We start from the raw sequence: 18,996 nt of genomic DNA, 5'->3' as shown, positions 1-18,996 counted from the left end.
TTGAGTGTTGTTAAAAGAAAAGGTGATGTAACACAGTGGTGAACATGCCCTTTCCCAACTACTTTGGCACGTGTTGCAGCCATGAAATTGTAAGTTAATTATTATTTGCAAAAAAAAAATAAAGTTTATGAGTTTGAACATGAAATATGTTGTCTTTGTAGTACATTCAATTGAATATGGGTTGAAAAGGATTTGCAAATCATTGTATTCCGTTTATATTTACATCTAACACAATTTCCCAACTCATATGGAAACGGGGTTTGTATATATATATGTATATATATATATATATATATATATACGTTATTTATATATTAAGGCCCACCAGACACTTACTTGGGGGCAACATTGAGAGACATCTCAATGTTGCCCCCAAGTCAAAGTAATTTCCCAGGTCTGCTTTAAAGACGACATACGTTTTGATTAGGGATGTCCGATAATGGCTTTTTGCCAATATCCGATATTCCGATATTGTCCAACTCTTTAATTACCGATACCGATATCAACCGATACCAATATCAAGCGATATATGCAGTCGTGGAATTAACACATTATTATGCCTAATTTGGACTACCAGGTATGGTGAAGATAAGGTACTTTTTAAAAAAATTAGTAAAATAAGATAAATAAATTAAAAACATTTTCTTGAATAAAAAAGAAAGTACAACAATATAAAAACAGTTACACAGGAACTAGTAATGAATGAAAATTAGTCAAATTAACTGTTAAAGGTTAGTACTATTAGTGGACCAGCAGCACCCACAATCATGTGTGCTTACGGACTGTATCCCTTGCAGACTGTATTGATATATATTGATATATAATGTAGGAACCAGAATATTAATAACAGAAAGAAACAACCATTTTGTGTGAATGAGTGTAAATGGGGGAGGGAGGTTTTTTGGGTTGGTGCACTAATTATAAGTGTATCTTGTGTTTTTTATGTTGATTTGATAAAAAAAAACGATACCGATAATAAAAAAAACCGATACAGATAATTTCCGATATTACATTTTAACGCATATGTCGGCCGATAATATCGGCCTGCCGATATTATCGGCCATCTCTAGTTTTGATGGCCAGTTTGTATTCCTCCAACTTAAATGTATGTTGCATGCAGGGACCTGGTGTTCATTTGGAGCAGGTTGCATCTGCGTGCTCACCCGTCAACACAAGACTTCCTGGCTGAGTGCTGGCAACTGGCTTCTTGTGCCACCAACGCCCGGGCCCTTTTCCCCTTCATCAAAGTGGTTACCAGTGAGGTGCGGCTGAAATCTTCCTCAAGTACTCAGACCACAACGAACCTTTCATTTGACTTGTACCATTTTGTCTTGTGGGGGGCGGGATCGGGACAGGCGGGGGTCGACGGCGTGGAAGTGTGCGTGGAGCTTTGTGGCCGAGCCTTGCAGCTGTGTGACACGCACGCTGACGGCGTCGCTCAGTCGCTGGTCTTCAAGACCATCGCCTTCCTGCTGCCCAGTGACCTGGAGATCTGTCGAGCATGCGCCCTGCTGGTCTTCTGTCTGCAGCCGAGCCTGGAGACCTACCGAACTGTGCGCCTGCTCTACATGCACCCTGACCAGGAGTCACATCCTCATAGCAGCCGTGTCCGAACCAACGTTCGCTTCAAAATTCTGCAGGTAGGATTTCACGAAGACACCGAATACAAAATTATTGTAACTACCAATACAAGATACAAGCCGCACTCACTGAATTTTAGAGAAAAAAATATATTTTTCTATATAATAAATTATTTACATTATAAGATTCTGTATATGTAATAGTTTCCAAACAGTGTCTGTAACGTGGCAGTAAAACGGCTGATCAAACAAAACAGAAGTCATCAGCTAAACAGACTCAATACACGGTGACGTTTTAATGAATTTACTGAGGATTTTGTGAAAGTGAAACAATACAAAAAGAATGCCACTGTAAGTTAATACTAACACAGACTCTTGTAAACCTCTTAGCATATTAGCTAAGACTTGATTGATTGATTGAAACTTTTATTAGTAGATTGCACAGTACAGTACATATTCCGTACAATTGACCACTAAATGGTAACACGCGAATGCGTTTTTCAAGTTGTTTAAGTCGGTGTCCACGTTAATCAATTCATGGTATAAATATATACTATCAGCATAATATAGCCATCACACAAGTTAATCATCAGAGTATATACATTGAATTATTTACATTATTTACAATCCGGGGGGGGGGGGGTTTAGGTTTGGTTGATATCACTTCAGTAAACAACAATTGCATCATCTGAGAAATGGACATTGAAACAGTGTAGGTCTGACTTGGTAGGATATGTACAGGGAGCAGTAAACATAGTGAGTTCAGAAAGCATAAGAACAAGTATATACATTACATTATTTACATTTGATTATTTACAATCCGGGGAGGTGGGATGTGGTGGGGGTTGTAGCTGCCTGGAGGTGTTCTTTTAGTGCGGTTTTGAAGGAGGATAGAGATGCACTTTCTTTTACACCTGTTGGGAGTGCATTCCATATTGATGTGGCATAGAAGGAGAATGAGTTAAGACCTTTGTTAGATCGGAATCTGGGTTTAATGTGGTCAGTAGAGCTCCCCCTGTTGTTGTGGTTATGGCGGTCATTTACGTTATGGAAGTAGTTTGATTGATATGTACTTCGGTATCAGGGAGGTGTAGCGGATTTTATAGACTAGGCTCAGTGCGAGTTGTTTTACTAACCACGCTTGCTTGATTACATTACGATAGCACGTAGAAAAATGCCTACAGACATCACACAGATTCAGTTAGTTATATATTATCTCTTTGTCCCATTGGGTTGAGTTTTTTCGTGCCCCGATGTGGGATGTTGTTGTGGCTCGTGCAGCCCTTTGAAGCATTTGTGATGAAGGGCTATAAAGTAAACTTTGATTGATGTTGTAAAACTTATAAACGTTGCTTGGAGAGATGAATGAAGAATCCATACGAGTAGAAACGCTAGAAGACTAACGGCAGGTCGGTTTAAAGGCCTACTGAAAGCCACTACTACCGACCACGCAGTCTGATAGTTTATATATCAATGATGAAATCTTAACATTGCAACACATGCCAATACGGCTGGGTTAACTTATAAAGTGCAATTTTAAATTTCCCGGGAAATATCCGGCTGAAAACGTCTCGGTATGATGACGTTTGCGCGTGACGTCACGGATTGTGCAGAAGTATTGGGACACCGTTGTGGCCAGCTATTAAGTCGTCTGTTTTCATCGCAAAATTCCACAGTATTCTGGACATCTGTGTTGGTGAATTTTTTTGCAATTTGTTTAATGAACAATGAAGACAGCAAAGAAGAAAGTTGTAGGTGGGATCGGTGTATTAGCGGCTGGCTACAGCAACACAACCAGGAGGACTTTGAGATGGATAGCAGACGCGCTACCGTGAGTACAGCTTTGGCTTCCAAACATTTGATCGCTTGCCCGTACGTGCGTGCCGCTATGTGCATGTCACGTACGTAACTTTGGAGAAATATTTGTTTCTTGCCGACTCTGATGGCGGCCGGGGTGTCGTCGAAAGCCACAACGCCGTCCGCCGCCGCGCCGCTGTCCTCACCTGGACACCTCACCTCGTCTGGGTTGACTTCCTCCGTCTCCGGGCCGCCGACCGCACCGATGATTGTGGTGAAGTCCTCCGTCGCGCCGTTGATCGCTGGAACGCAGGTGAGCACGGGTGTTGATGAGCAGATGAGGGCTGGCGTAGGTGGAGAGCTAATGTTTTTAGCATAGCTCTGTCGAGGTCCCGTAGCTAAGTTAGCTTCAATGGCGTCGTTAGCAACAGCATTGCTAGGCTTCGCCAGGCGGGACAGCATTAACCGTGTGGTTACAGGTCCAGGGTTTAGTTCGGTGTCTCCTGATAGTAGAAGTAATAGTAGTATTGTTGATCTTCTGTCTATCCTTCCAGTCAGGGGCATGTTTCTTCTGTTTCTATCCGCAGTTAAGCATGAGGCTATCACGTTAGCTCCGAAGCTAAAGTGCTTCGCCGATGTATTGTCGTGGAGATAAAAGTCACTGTGAATGTCCATTTCGCGTTCTCGACTCTCATTTTCAAGAGGATATAGCATCCGAGGTGGTTTAAAATACAAATCCGTGATCCACAATAGAAAAAGAAGAAAGTGTGGAATCCAATGAGCCCTTGTACCTAAGTTACGGTCAGAGCGAAAAAAGATACATCCTGCAGTGCACTCTAATCCTTCACTCTCACTTTCCTCATCCACAAATCTTTCATCCTCGCTCAAATTAATGGGGTAATCGTTGCTTTCTCGGTCCAAATCGCTCTCGCTGCTGGTGGGAATGATTGTAAACAATGTGCAGATGTGAGGAGCTCCACAACCTGTGACGTCACGCTACTTCCGGTACAGGCAAGGCTTTTTTTATCAGCGACCAAAAGTTGCAAACTTTATCGTCGATGTTCTCTACTAAATGCTTTCAGCAAAAATATGGCAATATCGCCAAATGATCAAGTATGACACATAGAATGGACCTGCTATCCCCGTTTTAAATAAGAAAATTTCATTTCAGTAGGCCTTTAAACCAAACCCACTACAATCAGTGGGACACGGCACCACCAGCAGTGAGAGATTTCTTCCAAAAGATGGCGCCATAGCACCAACAAAAACACTCTCTCTGGGTTTTTCTTTTTTTTTTTTTTTTTTTAATTATGCAATTATTTTAAATATTTCTGTCAGCAAAGAATAATCTGTAAATTATCCGCAGGGTTCAAAGTGGAGGAAAAAAGTATCATACCAAAAATCGGCGCCAATATTTCATTTTGACATATATCTTTACCAGCCATTTTTGTATTGGTATCGTGTTTTGGGGGGTTTTTTCTACTGTAGCTGATACAGTATATACACATACTGTATGATACCAGTATTTAGTATTTTAAAAAATATATAATTAGTGAAGTAGATAAGTAATGAGCACTAATTTACTCGGCATGAAAATTTTTCTTTTTGCTGTTACCCAATTGTCTGTTTTTTATTAATTAATTCAAGAATAACAATTACTCTTAATTGTAAATATTTTCCCCCAAATATGTCATATCTGACAGGGCATTCATTTATAGTAGTTCTTGTGAGAATTATTTGGTTTACTCGACCGCAGCGCTCTTGCAGTGCCGCTCGCCTACAGTACGTCTCCTCGGCTTACAGGTCAAAACTTACATTTTTTTTTGCCAGGAAATAGTTATTGTCCTTCTTTCTCGCTCCTGTTTTGTGTGTTTTCGCTACTGCGGCGATGGAGTCGCACGACAAGCCTCTGCTTGCAAGACTCGGGAGCGTTGACTCAGCAAAGGAGCGCCGCCAGTTTCATGTTCCGTGACTTAATCAAAATAGTAACATGAGAGATGGGTGGACATAGGGCTGGGCGATATGGCCTTTTATTAATATCTGGATATTTTTAGGCCATGTCACGATACACCATATATATGTGGATATTTTCCATTAGCCTTGAATGAACACTTGATGCATATAATCACAGCAGTATGATGATTCTATGTGTCTACATTAAAACATTCTTCTTCATACTGCATAAATATATGCTCATTTTAAACTTTCATGCAGAAAGGGAAATCACCACTAAGTCAATTGACCAAAAGTGTATTTATTAAACAGTTATTAAGCAGTGGCACAAACATTCATGTCATTTCCAAAACAGAACGTGCAAGATTGTCAGAGACATTTTAAAACAAGCTATGAGTGCACTTTTGTGCATGATGTCACTAAGATGACATATTAAAACAACACATGAGGACTTTGAATATGACCAATGTACGATCCTGTAACTACTTGGTATCGGATCAATACCTAAATGTGTGGTATCATCCAAAACTAATGTAAAGTATCAAAGAAGAGAAGAATAAGTGATTATTACATTTTAACAGAAGTGTAGATAGAACATGTTGAAACAGGAAAATAAGCAGATATTAACAGTAAATGAACAAGTAGATCAATTTTTACAGTTTGTCCTTCATAATGTTAACAAAATAATACAATGATAAACACAATATGTTACTGCATACGCAGACTAATTAGGAGCCTTTGTTTACTTACTACTAAAAGACAAGTTGTCTAGTATGTTCACTATTTTATTTAAGTACCAAAATTGCAATAATAAACATATTTAATGTACACTAAGATTTTTTGTTAAAATTAAGCCACTAATGAATTTTTTTGTGGTCCCCTTTATTTAGAAAAGCATCGAAATACATTTTGATACTGGGACAACCCTACTGACATAATATCCATGTTTAAAAAAACTTTTACTGGAAATTAATATCACCTCCAACTATGGCTTATCGGCCTCTTGACTACACTGCAAAAAGTCAGTGTTCAAAAACAAGGAACAAAAATACAAAAATGAGGGGTATTTTACTTGAATTAAGCAAAATTATCTGCCAATAGAACAAGAAAATTCGGCTTGTCAAGACTTTCCAAAACAAGTAAAATTAGCTAACCTCAATGAACCCAAAAATACCTTAAAATAAATATATTTTCACTAATAACAAGTGCACTTTTCTAGGTAGAAAAAAAGAGAGACCTTTTTGCTCAATATGTTGAAAAATATTCTTAAATTAAGTAAATGTTAGTGCCATTATCTTGACATAATGATATGCGCTCGGCATCATGATTAAAATTATTACTTTAAAGGCCTACTGAAATGATTTTTTTTTATTTAAACGGGAATAGCAGATCCATTCTATGTGTCGTACTTGATCATTTCGCGATATTGCCATATTTCTGCTGAAAGGATTTAGTAGAGAAAATCGACGATAAAGTTCGCAACTTTTGCTCGCTGATTAAAAAAAGCCTTGCCTGTACCGGAAGTAGCGTGACGTCACAGGAGCTAGTATTCCTCACAATTCCCCGTTGTTTACAATGGAGCGAGAGAGATTCGGACCGAGAAAGTGACGATTACCCCATTAATTTGAGCGAGGATGAAAGATTCGTAGATGAGGAACGTTACAGTGAAGGACTTGAGAGGCAGTGATGGACGTATCTTTTTTCGCTCTGACCGTAACTTAGGTACAAGCTGGCTCATTGGATTCCACACTCTCCTTTTTCTATTGTGGATCACGGATTTGTATTTTAAACCACCTCGGATACTATATCCTCTTGAAAATGAGTCGAGAACGCGAAATGGACATTCAGTGCCTTTTATCTCCACGACAATACATCGGCGAAATGCTTTAGCTACGAGCTAACGTGATAGCATCATGCTTTAACTGCATATAGAAACAAAAAAAATAAACCCCTGACTGGAAGGATAGATAGAAAATCAACAATACTATTAAACCGTGGACATGTAAATACACGGTTAATGCTTTCCAGGCTGGCGAAGGTTAACAATGCTGTGCTAACGACGCCATTGAAGCTAACTTAGCAACCGGACCGCACAGAGCTATGCTAAAAACATTAGCTCTCCACCTACGCCAGCCAGCCCTCATCTGCTCATCAACACCCGTGCTCACCTGCGTTCCAGCGATCGGCAGAAGGACGAAGGACTTCACCCGATGCGTTTGGCGGCCCGGAGACGTAGGAAGTCAAGGTGAGGTCGGCGGCTAGCGCGTCTGCTCTCCAACAAAGTCCTCCTGGTTGTGTTGCTGTAGTCCGCTGCTAATACACCGATCCCACCTACAACTGTCTTCTTTGCAGCCTTCATTGTTCATTAAACAAATTGCAAAAGATGTCCAGAATACTGTGGAATTATGAAATGAAAACAGAGCTTTTTGTATAGGATTCTACGGGGTACCATAACTTCCGTTACTCTGACTTCGTCACGCGCATACGTCATCATACCGCGACGTTTCAGCCGGATATTTCCCGGGAAATTTTAAATGTCACTTTATAAGTTAACCCGGCCGTATTGGCATGTGTTGCAATGTTAAGATTTCATCATTGATATATAAACTATCAGACTGCGTGGTCGGTAGTAGTGGCTTTCAGTAGGCCTTTAAAAAAGTAGTTTTATACTTGTGAGTGTTAATGACACAGCTTTACAACAGTTGATATTCTAGTTTCAAGCATGTTTTACTCAATATAGGTCATAAAATATCAGCAACAAGCTGTAATATCTAACTGAGATCATTTAGGACCAAAACCCTTAAAACAAGTAAAACACTCTAACATAAAATCTGCTTAGTGAGAAGAATTATCTTATCAGACAGAAAATAAGCAAATATCACCCTTATTTGAGATATTTAATCTTGCTTGGATTTCAGTTTTTGCAGTGTACCAGTCGATATTGAGAACTAACTATATCGTTTTGCTTCATATTTCAGATGCTCAAAGAACGTCTGTGTTTCGACCCAGAGTTTTGGAATATCCTGACACTCAGGAGTCGCTGCTTGGAGTTGATCGGTGACAAAGTAACCCAAAATGCTGTTCTCAACGAGACTGAGGAGGAAAAGGACTATTGTGATGATGAGCTGTTGACGAGTACTGCCACAAATGATGCTAACACTAAAGATTTAGGTTCCTGCGAGTGCACTGGCACTCCAGCGGAGAACCAGGACCCTCCACAGGAACCTATTTCTGACAGCAAGATTGTAAGCCCGTTGAGTCACGTGCCTGTCAGGAAGAGAAAACTGCAGAAGAGAATCCAACTGGACGACGATCTAATAGACGAAGAGAACGATCCCGAGTTCAAATACAACCTCAAACCTTCCTCAGGGTCTGAAAAGGCCGTCTACGCACTGAGACACAATCACACCCGGAGGGAAAACTCTGACGACACGCTCCCTCTTAACCGGGAAAACTTGTCCCGCTGTGTGAAAAGCCAGATCTTGACGAGGAAGGGCAAGAGGAGGAGGTGGCTGCAGGGTCTTCCCACTTTGGAGAAGGCACCGATTGTTCAGCAGAAGTTGGTGGTGGTGAAAGGGAAAAAGCGGGGCAGGAAGCCTTTATACAGATGGGAAGTCTCCTACCCCGATAATGAGTTACCCCTTCCCAGGGAGGAGTGTGGGCCGGACCCCGCAGAGGAGGAGATGCCTCACCTGGAGAACGAGGTGGAACTGGAGCGTGCACACCTGGAGAAGCGAGGCCAAGATTGTGATGTTGGTGAAGCCCTCGCTGTCCAAGGGGAGCCAGAGCTGGACGGACCTCTGCTGGATGTAACCAGCTTCCCAGTGGAAGTGCGCCACAGTTACCATCTTCAGTCCACACACCCTGACAACGACACGGCACAGCCTGCGGAAGCGCCCGCGCTCGGACCAGGAAAGCCACAACTCGCCAAGAAGTCAAAGCCAGCGGTCAGTGTGTTATTTTGTCACCATCTTGGAGTTGGTTTGTTTCTTGAAATGTTGACATTCTTTTTTGAGCGTGTGTCATACTTGCCAACCTTGAGACCTCCGAATTCGGGAGATGGGGGGGGGCACGGCCGGGGTTAAGGGGGGAGGAGTATATTTATAGCTAGAATTCACTGAAATTCAAGTATTTCTTATACACTGCAAAAAGTCAGTGTTCAAAAACAAGAAAAAACAAAACAAAAATGAGGGGTACTTTATTTGAACTACCGTATTTTTCGGACTATGAGTCGCAGTTTTTTTCATAGTTTGACCGGGGGTGCGACTTATACTCAGGAGCGACTTATGTGTGAAATGATTAACACATCAGCGTAAAATATCAAATAATATTATTTAGCTCATTCACGTAAGAGACTAGACGTATAAGATTTCATGGGATTTAGCGATTAGGAGTGACAGATTGTTTGGTAAACGTATAGCATGTTCTATATGTTATAGTTATTTGAAGGACTCTTACCATAATATGTTACGTTAACATACCAGTTGGTTATTTATGCCTCATATAACGTACACTTATTCAGCCTGTTGTTTACTATTCTTTATTTATTTTAAATTGCCTTTCAAATGTCTATTCCTGGTGTTGGCTTTTATCAAATACATTTCCCCCAAAAATGAGACTTGTACTCCAGTGCGACTTACATGTTTTTTTCCTTCTTTATTATGCTTTTTCGGCCGGTGCGACTTATACTCCGGAGCGATTTATACTCCGAAAAATACGGTAAACAAAATTATCTGCCGATAGAACAAGAAAATTTGGCTTGTCAAGACTTTCCAAAACAAGTAAAATTATCGTATTTTTCGGATTATAAATCACAGTTTTTTTCATGGTTTGGCCGGGGGTGCGATTTATACTCTGGAGCGACTTATGTGTGAAATGATTAACACATTAGCGTAAAATATCAAATAATATGATTTATCTCATTCACGTAAGAGACTAGACGTATAAGATTTCATGGGATTTAGCGATTAGGAGTGACAGATTGTTTGGTAAACGTATAGCATGTTCTATATGTTATAGTTATTTGAAGGACTCTTACCATAATATGTTACGTTAACATACCAGTTGGTTATTTATGCCTCATATAACGTACACTTATTCTATTCTATTCTTTATTTATTTTAAATTGCCTTTCAAATGTCTATTCTTGGTGTTGGCTTTTATCAAATAATTTTCCCCCAAAAATGAGACTTGTACTCAGTGCGACTTACATGTTTTTTTCCTTCTTTATTATGCTTTTTCGGCCGGTGCGACTTATACTCCGGAGCGATTTATACTCCGAAAAATACGGTAAACAAAATTATCTGCCGATAGAACAAGAAAATTTGGCTTGTCAAGACTTTCCAAAACAAGTAAAATTACCGTATTTTTCTGATTATAAATCGCAGTTTTTTTCATGGTTTGGCCGGGGGTGCGATTTATACTCTGGAGCGACTTATGTGTGAAATTATTAACACATTACCGTAAAATATCAAATAATATTATTTATGTAATTCACGTAAAAGACTAGGCGTTGTTGCGTTCCAGACCAGATGTTCCTCCAAGGGAATTTAAGTTACTGGTCAATCCCAAGTTCTTTTGATGACACATAAACTGAGTTTAAATGATCACCAGAACAGAATAGGTATTTTGTAATTTATTTCCAAAGCTTTGGAGATAGAGACCAGCCTAGAACAACACATTCAATTGTGTAGCCAAGTTGATCTGAAAAACCTTACCCAAATGCTGTGTTCTTCAATATGTCCCTCGCCACCACCCTCCAGAACGAATACACATGTCTACTGTTCTCCTTAGCTAGAGACAGGATGAGATAACAAATAAAAAGGAGTATTTCTACTCCCTGCATTCTGAGCTCAAGGTAGTCCACAGTGTACCATCGGTCATGAGATGGAGAAAAAATAGAAAGAGTACAAGATGGAACACTAGCTATTTTAAACATGACTATAGAAAGAAATAACTCTTGAATATGGATATATGTAGATATCTATCTCCGTCAGCGTATATCAGCAATCGTCTCACACACGTCAACCAATGAAAATTCGGCGGGGGCAGGTCATGGCAGAAGTGCATTGTGGGGAAAAAAGATGCTACCTGCTACTACTTCCGCACCTATGAAAATTGACCATTTCAACATTGGCGGCAACTTGTAAAAACTGAGAAGGGCTGAACAAAAATGGCACCAAAAAGGAAATCATATACTGCAGGTTACAAGCTGGAAGTAGTGAAATATGCAGCAGAAAACGGCGATCGAGCAGCAGAAAGAAAGTTTGGAGTAAGCGAGAAACTTGTAAGGGACTGGCGAAAAGCGGAGGTTACTCTTACTGAAGTGAAGAAAACTAAAAAAGCTAATTGCGGGCTAAAAGCTAGGTAGCCACAGCTCAAGGAACGAATTCACAAATGGGTGCTTGAACAACGTGCTGCCGGGAGAGGCTTGTCAACCGTACAGTTGCGTCCCCACGCCCAGGTAGTTATTATTCTTTATTTATTTTAAATTGCCTTTCAAATGTCTATTCTTGGTGTTGGATTTTATCAAATAAATTTCCCCCAAAAATGCGACTTATACTCCAGTGCGACTTATATATGTTTTTTTTCCTTCTTTATTATGCATTTTCGGCCGGTGCGATTTATACTCCGGAGCGATTTTTAATCCGAAAAATACGGTAGCTAACCTCAATGAACCCAAAAATACCTTAAAATAAGTATATTCTCACTAATAACTGTACTACTATATGAGTACGTATTTTCTATTGTTTCATTGAAAATAAAACGGCAAAGTCATCTGTTTTAATTATGAGACACAATTGTGTCAAAGTCATGATTTTTTTTTTTCATGCTTGAAATAAGAAATTATTACTTTAAAAAAGTAGTTTTATACTTGTGAGTGTTGATGACACAGCTTTGCAACACTTGATATTCTAGTTTCAAGCATGTTTTACTCAATATAGGTCATAAAATCTCAGCAACAAGCTGTAATATCTAACTGAGATCATTTAGGACCAAAACCCTTAAAACAAGTAAAACACTCTAACATAAAATCTGCTTAGTGAGAAGAATTAACTTATCAGACAGAAAATAAGCAAATATCACCCTTATTTGACATATTTCATCTTACTTAGATTTCAGTTTTTACAGTGTATATATATATATATATATATATATATATATATATATATATATATATATATATATATATATATATATATATATATATATATATATATATATATATATATATATATATACATATAGTACAGTACACACACTGCAAAAACTGAAATCTAAGTAAGATTAAATATCTCAAATAATAATATTTGCTTATTTTCTGTCTGATAAGTTAATTCTTCTCACTAAGCAGATTTTATGTTAGAGTGTTTTAAGTGTTTTGGTCCTAAATGATCTCAGTAAGATATTACAGCTTGATGCTGGGATTCTATGACCTATATTGAGTAAAACATGCTTGGAACTAGAATATCAACTGTTGCAAAGCTGTGTCATCAACACTCACAAGTATAAAACTGCTTTTTCAAAGTAATCACATCTTAATTCAAGCACGAAAAAAAAAATCATGACTTTGACACAATTGTGTCTCATAATTAAAACGGATGGACTCTGCTGTTTTATTTTCAATGAAACGATAGAAAATACGTACTCATAAAGTAGTAAAGTTGGCACAGTACAGTAAACTGACAGTTAATATTTAACATGTGACATTTCTAACAATTTTGAACAGAAATAGTTCATGCACATCCAAATGAATTCTTCAAAATTACAATTAAACCACTTTTGGCCGGGCTGTATGTATGTATGTGTGTATATATATATATATATATATATATATATATATATATATATATATATACACTACCGTTCAAAAGTTTGGGGTCACATTGAAATGTCCTTATTTTTGAGGGAAAAGCACTGTACTTTTCAATGAAGATAACTTTAAACTAGTCTTAACTTTAGAGAAATACACTCTATACATTGCTAATGTGGTAAATGACTATTCTAGCTGCAAATGTCTGGTTTTTGGTGCAATATCTACATAGGTGTATAGAGGCCCATTTCCAGCAACTATCACTCCAGTGTTCTAATGGTACAATGTGTTTGCTCATTGGCTCAGAAGGCTAATTGATGATTAGAAAACCCTTGTGCAATCATGTTCACACATCTGAAAACACTTTAGCTCGTTACAGAAGCTACAAAACTGACCTTCCTTTGAGCAGATTGAGTTTCTGGAGCATCACATTTGTGGGGTCAATTAAACGCTCAAAATGGCCAGAAAAAGAGAACTTTCATCTGAAACTCGACAGTCTATTGTTGTTCTTAGAAATTAAGGCTATTCCACAAAATTGTTTGGGTGACCCCAAACTTTTGAACGGTAGTGTACGTATGTGTATGTGTGTACAGTATATATGTATATATATATATATATATATATATATATATATATATATATATATATATATATATATATATATATATATATATATATGTATATATATATATATATATATATAAATATTTATATGTACAGTCACGATCAAAAGTGTACATACACTTGTAAAGAACATAATGTCATGGCTGTCTTGAGTTTCCAAATATTTCTACAACTCTTTCTTTTTTGTGATAGAGTGATTGGAGCACATACTTGTTGGTCACAAAAAACATTCATGAAGTTTGGTTCTTTTATGTATTTATTATGTGTCTACTGAAAATGTGAGCAAATGTGCTGGGTCAAAAGTATACATACAGCAATGTTAATATTTGCTTACATGTCCCTTGGCAAGTTTACCTGCAATAAGGCGCTTTTGGTAGCCATCCACAAGCTTCTGCTTGAACTTTTGACCACTCCTCTTGACAAAATTGGTGCAGTTCAGCTAAATGTGTTGGTTTTCTGACATGGACTTGTTTCTTCAGCATTGTCCACGCGTTTAAGTCAGGACTTTGGGAAGACCATTCTAAAACCTTCATTCTAGCCTGATTTAGCCATTCCTTTACCACTTTTGACGTGTGTTTGGGGTCATTGTCCTGTTGGAACACCCAACTGCGCCCAAGACCCAACCTCCGGGCTGATGATTTTAGCTTGTCCTGAAGATTTTGGAGGTAATCCTCCTTTTTCATTGTCCCATTTACTCTCTGTAAAGAACCAGTTCAATTGGCAGCAAAACAGGCCCAGAGCATAATACTACCACCACCATGCTTGACGGTAGGGATGGTGTTCCTGAGATTAAAGACCTCACCTTTTCTCCTCCAAACATATTGCTGGATATTGTGGCCAAACAGCTCCATTTTTGTTTCATCTGACATGTAAGGGTGACTATACGGTGAAGGTGTGAATCTTTGTGCCCGTCGTAATTAGATTCCAAATTTTGGGGTGACAATTCGATTGAAAATCGATTTTTGATTTAACACGATTCTCACAGTAAATTAATTACTGTATAAATTACAATAAAACCTTCCAAAACAGGTTACAGGTCACAAAAACTCCTCTTGGCTGCTGAAGTACAACTTATACTTGCAATATTGGTCTAAAAAATTTGGTTTTTTTTGTATTTCTCATTTTATTTACAAAAATCACAGAATGTTAATCTAATAAAAGGAAACAGGGCAACTATTACTTAGGATATACATTTACAAAGCAATTGAAAAGCCATACACATACCATACTTACTACATGCAACACTAAAAAATGTATGAAAATATTATCAATACTTACAATATCAATAATGGTTGTTTAATGTTTTTAATCCAAAAACGGATTTTAAAAAAATTGATCGACTCTTGAAAATCATGAATTCATTTAGAATCGCAATAATTTTAAAGTGCGATTTGGATGTGGATTGATTTTTTTTTTTAGCACAATTAGTGTATGGGTATTATTCCATGTTTAGAGAGCTCTGATAATGTTTCATGTGAACGTAATTATACATGTTTCATGTGAACGTAAATATACGTGTTTCATGTGAACGTAAATATACTTGTTTTATGTGTACGTAAATATACGTGTTTTATGTGTACGTAAATATACGTGTTTCATGTGAACGTAAATATACGTGTTTCATGTGTCCGTAAATATACGTGTTTCATGTGTACGTAAATATACGTGTTTGATGTGTACGTAAATATACGTGTTTCATGTGAACGTAAATATACGTGTTTCATGTGAACGTAAATGTACACGTTTCACCTGAACGTAAATGTGCACGTTTCACGTGAACGTAAATATACGTGTTTCATGTGAACGTAAATATACGTGTTTCATGTGAACGTAAATATACGTGTTTCATGTGAACGTAAATATACGTGTTTCATGTGAACGTAAATGTACACGTTTCACCTGAACGCAAATGTACACGTTTCATCTGAACGCAAATGTACACGTTTCATGTGTATGTAAATGTACATGTTTCATGTGTACATAAATGTACACGTTTTACGTGTACGTAAATGTACACGTTTCACGTGTACGTAAAGGTACACGTTTCACCATGTACATGTTTAACGTGAACGTTAATGTACATGTTTCATGTGAACGTAAATATACGTGTTTCACGTGAATATACGTGTTTCACGCTAACGTAGATGTACGTGTTTCACGTGAATATACGTGTTTCACGTGAACGTAAATGTACGTGTTTCACGTGAACGTAAATGTACGTGTTTCACGTGAACGTAAATGTACGTGTTTCACGTGAACGTAAATGTACGTGTTTCACGTGAACGTAAATATACGTGTTTTACGTGAACGTAAGTATACGTGTTTCACGTGAATATACGTGTTTCTCGTGAACGTAAATGTACGTGTTTCTCGTGAACGTGTATATACGTGTTTCACGTCAACGTGTATATACGTGTTTCACGTGAACGTAAATATACGTGTATCACGTGAACGTAATAACAGTGTTGGGTTAGTTACCGAAAACCAGTAACTAGTTACAGTTACTAGTTACTTTATTTCAAAAGTAACTCAGTTACTAACTCAGTTACTTACACCAAAAAGTAATGCGTTACTGTGAAAAGTAACTATTTAGTACTACTTTTTTTTTTTTTTTTTAAGCTCCCATTAATGCCCTTTTAGCCTTCATTTCAGTACTGTTATTGCACTGGAGAATAATACAATCTGTTGATCAACTTGACATTCATTTGCATCAGTGAACTCAGAAAGCAACGTGGTCTACATACAACACACAAAGATAAAGATATGTTTCAAAGGGCCAATTTATTTCAGGCTAGAACAAATTGACAAAACTATTTTAAATAGCTGCAACATAACATACATAAGTAACAAACAGCATAATAACAACATAGCTGTAAACCTGGCTTCACCCAAGGAAGGCACACATGACATACACAAATCCTAACCAGGCATATTTTTCTCTCAAGGAATTGTGAAATAAAATAATGTCTTCAGGAGATCAACACTGTACTGAAGCCCAGAACACTCTACACATTTCCCCAGTTTTAGTTTAGAGATAAGGAAAGATTGGCCTGGCCCACTAAGATCCCTCTTTATGTTTGTGAACTTTATAGTCTATACATTTAGAGTGATGTGATAATCAAACACTCTAGAAGTTTAGAATGAAAGAGTATATAAGAGAATTGACATAAAGTGTGTACCTTCAATGATGAATAATGAGCAGAGGCAGAGTTTGGAGTGTTTTCTTTTGCTCGCTTTCCATGTTTATGTACTCACTGTCCAGGTACTTGGAACATGTTTTCCGTGCCATTTGCTGTTTGACGCCGGTATCATGCTAATTAGCTGCCTGAAAGCGGGTGACTCCACTGTAGAAATAGCCTGCATGTCTTCTAGCACGTACGCTGCAATGGCTCTATCGATGTTGTCCTGGCTAGCAGTCCCTCCGTTAAAATCCTTAGGTGGAGGTGAAGTGGCATCGGAGTCTGTTTCTCTCTTTACTAGCTTCGTCGAAGGATGTTGCTTTTGTAGCTATTTCAGCAGATTTGAATTGCTGTTTTGGGCAGTATTCCCGGGCGCGGTCACTGCTGCTGCTCACTGCTCCCCTCACCTCTCAGGGGATGATCAAGGGTGACGGGTCAAATGCAGAGAATAATTTCGCCACACCTAGTGTGTGTGTGACAATCATTGGCACTTTAACTTTAAGTAGATGGGATCTTTGATCCAAGACACAACTTACATTTAACTAAAATGTTCTTTTCTTTGTGCTCGACAAAAGAAAAGTAGTGAGAATGTTAAGAAACTCGACTTCTGGCTTCGCCATGATGTCTTGTTAGTCGTTATGAGAGTACCCTATGTGTGTGTGTGTGTGGCCCTTTAAGATATGACAGCATGTGAGGTGGGTGACGTCAGTGAGTGAGTGGGCGAGAGAGGTGAGGGAGCGTGTGCATGTGATCTAGCTTGTCTGCGTGCACGGTGCAAGACACCAATAAAGTCACAAATTTACAACAAACCGCCGACCTCGTCATTCACCCTCGAGTCTGGAGCTGTAAAGACCCACTGCCGGGTAAAGTGAAGGTTGTTAGCCCCGAAGTACATAGTCCCACCCCCCCACCCCCCGTCCCCAACCACACAAAGCACGCCTTTTCTTTTCCTTGTGACACAGAAGGACGACACCGCAGCGCTCCAATAAAACACACTCAGATCGTCTGTTTCTAGCCGATACTACATAAAAAATAACGTAAAATAACACAGTAACGCATCATGTAGTAACGGTAACTGAGTTACTGAATATAAAAAATAACGCGTTAGATTACTAGTTACCGCCAAAACTAACGGCGTTACAGTAACGCGTTAGTCCCAACACTGAAAGTAAATGTACGTGTTTCACGTGAACGTAAATATACGTGTTTCACGTGAACGTAAATATACGTGTTTCACGTGAACGTAAATATACATGTTTCACGTGAACGTAAATATACGTGTTTCACGTGAACGTAAATATACGTGTTTCACGTGAACGTAAATATACGTGTTTCACGTGAACGTAAATATACGTGTTTCATGTAAATGTACGTGTTTCGGTGAATATACGTGTTTCACGTAAATATACGTGTTTCACGTAAATATACGTGTTTCACGTGAACGTAAATATACGTGTTTCACGTGAACGTGAATATACGTGTTTCACGTGAATATACGTGTTTCACGTGAATATACGTGTTTCTCGTGAACGTAAATATACGTGTTTCTCGTGAACGTAAATATACGTGTTTCACGTGATCGTAAATATACGTGTTTCACGTGATCGTAAATATGTGTTTCACGTGAACGTAAATATACGTGTTTCACATGAACGTAAATATACGTGTTTCACGTAAATATATGTGTTTCGGTGAATATACGTGTTTCACGTAAATATACGTGTTTCACGTAAATATACGTGTTTCACGTGAACGTAAATATACATGTTTCACGTGAACGTAAATATACGTGTTTCACGTGAGCGTAAATATACGTGTTTCACGTTAATATACGTGTTTCGGTGAATATACGTGTTTCACGTAAATATACGTGTTTCACGTAAATATACGTGTTTCACGTGAACGTAAATATACGTGTTTCACGTGAACGTGAATATACGTGTTTCACGTGAACGTGAATATTCGTGTTTCACGTGAATATACGTGTTTCACATGAATATACGTGTTTCACGTGAATATACGTGTTTCTCGTGAACGTAAATATACGTGT

General features: G+C 38.3%; 1 protein-coding gene across 1 annotated transcript in view; it reads left to right on the top strand.

The window, feature by feature from the left end:
- Nucleotides 1–18,996, top strand: part of LOC133664328 (zinc finger protein 654-like) — a 62,886-nt gene that overhangs the window by 32,493 nt on the left and 11,397 nt on the right. Inside the window, exons 7-9 of the mRNA XM_062068845.1 lie at nucleotides 1,121–1,262; nucleotides 1,356–1,640; nucleotides 8,309–9,277. Of these exons, the coding sequence (XP_061924829.1) occupies nucleotides 1,121–1,262; nucleotides 1,356–1,640; nucleotides 8,309–9,277 (1,396 nt within the window). The remainder of the gene's footprint in view (nucleotides 1–1,120; nucleotides 1,263–1,355; nucleotides 1,641–8,308; nucleotides 9,278–18,996) is intronic.

Source organism: Entelurus aequoreus, linkage group LG14 (genome assembly GCF_033978785.1).
Source record: "Entelurus aequoreus isolate RoL-2023_Sb linkage group LG14, RoL_Eaeq_v1.1, whole genome shotgun sequence".
NCBI classification, from domain to species: Eukaryota; Metazoa; Chordata; class Actinopteri; order Syngnathiformes; family Syngnathidae; genus Entelurus; species Entelurus aequoreus.
Note: the sequence above shows the minus strand (reverse complement) of the source record. Positions and strands in the feature narration are given on the sequence as shown.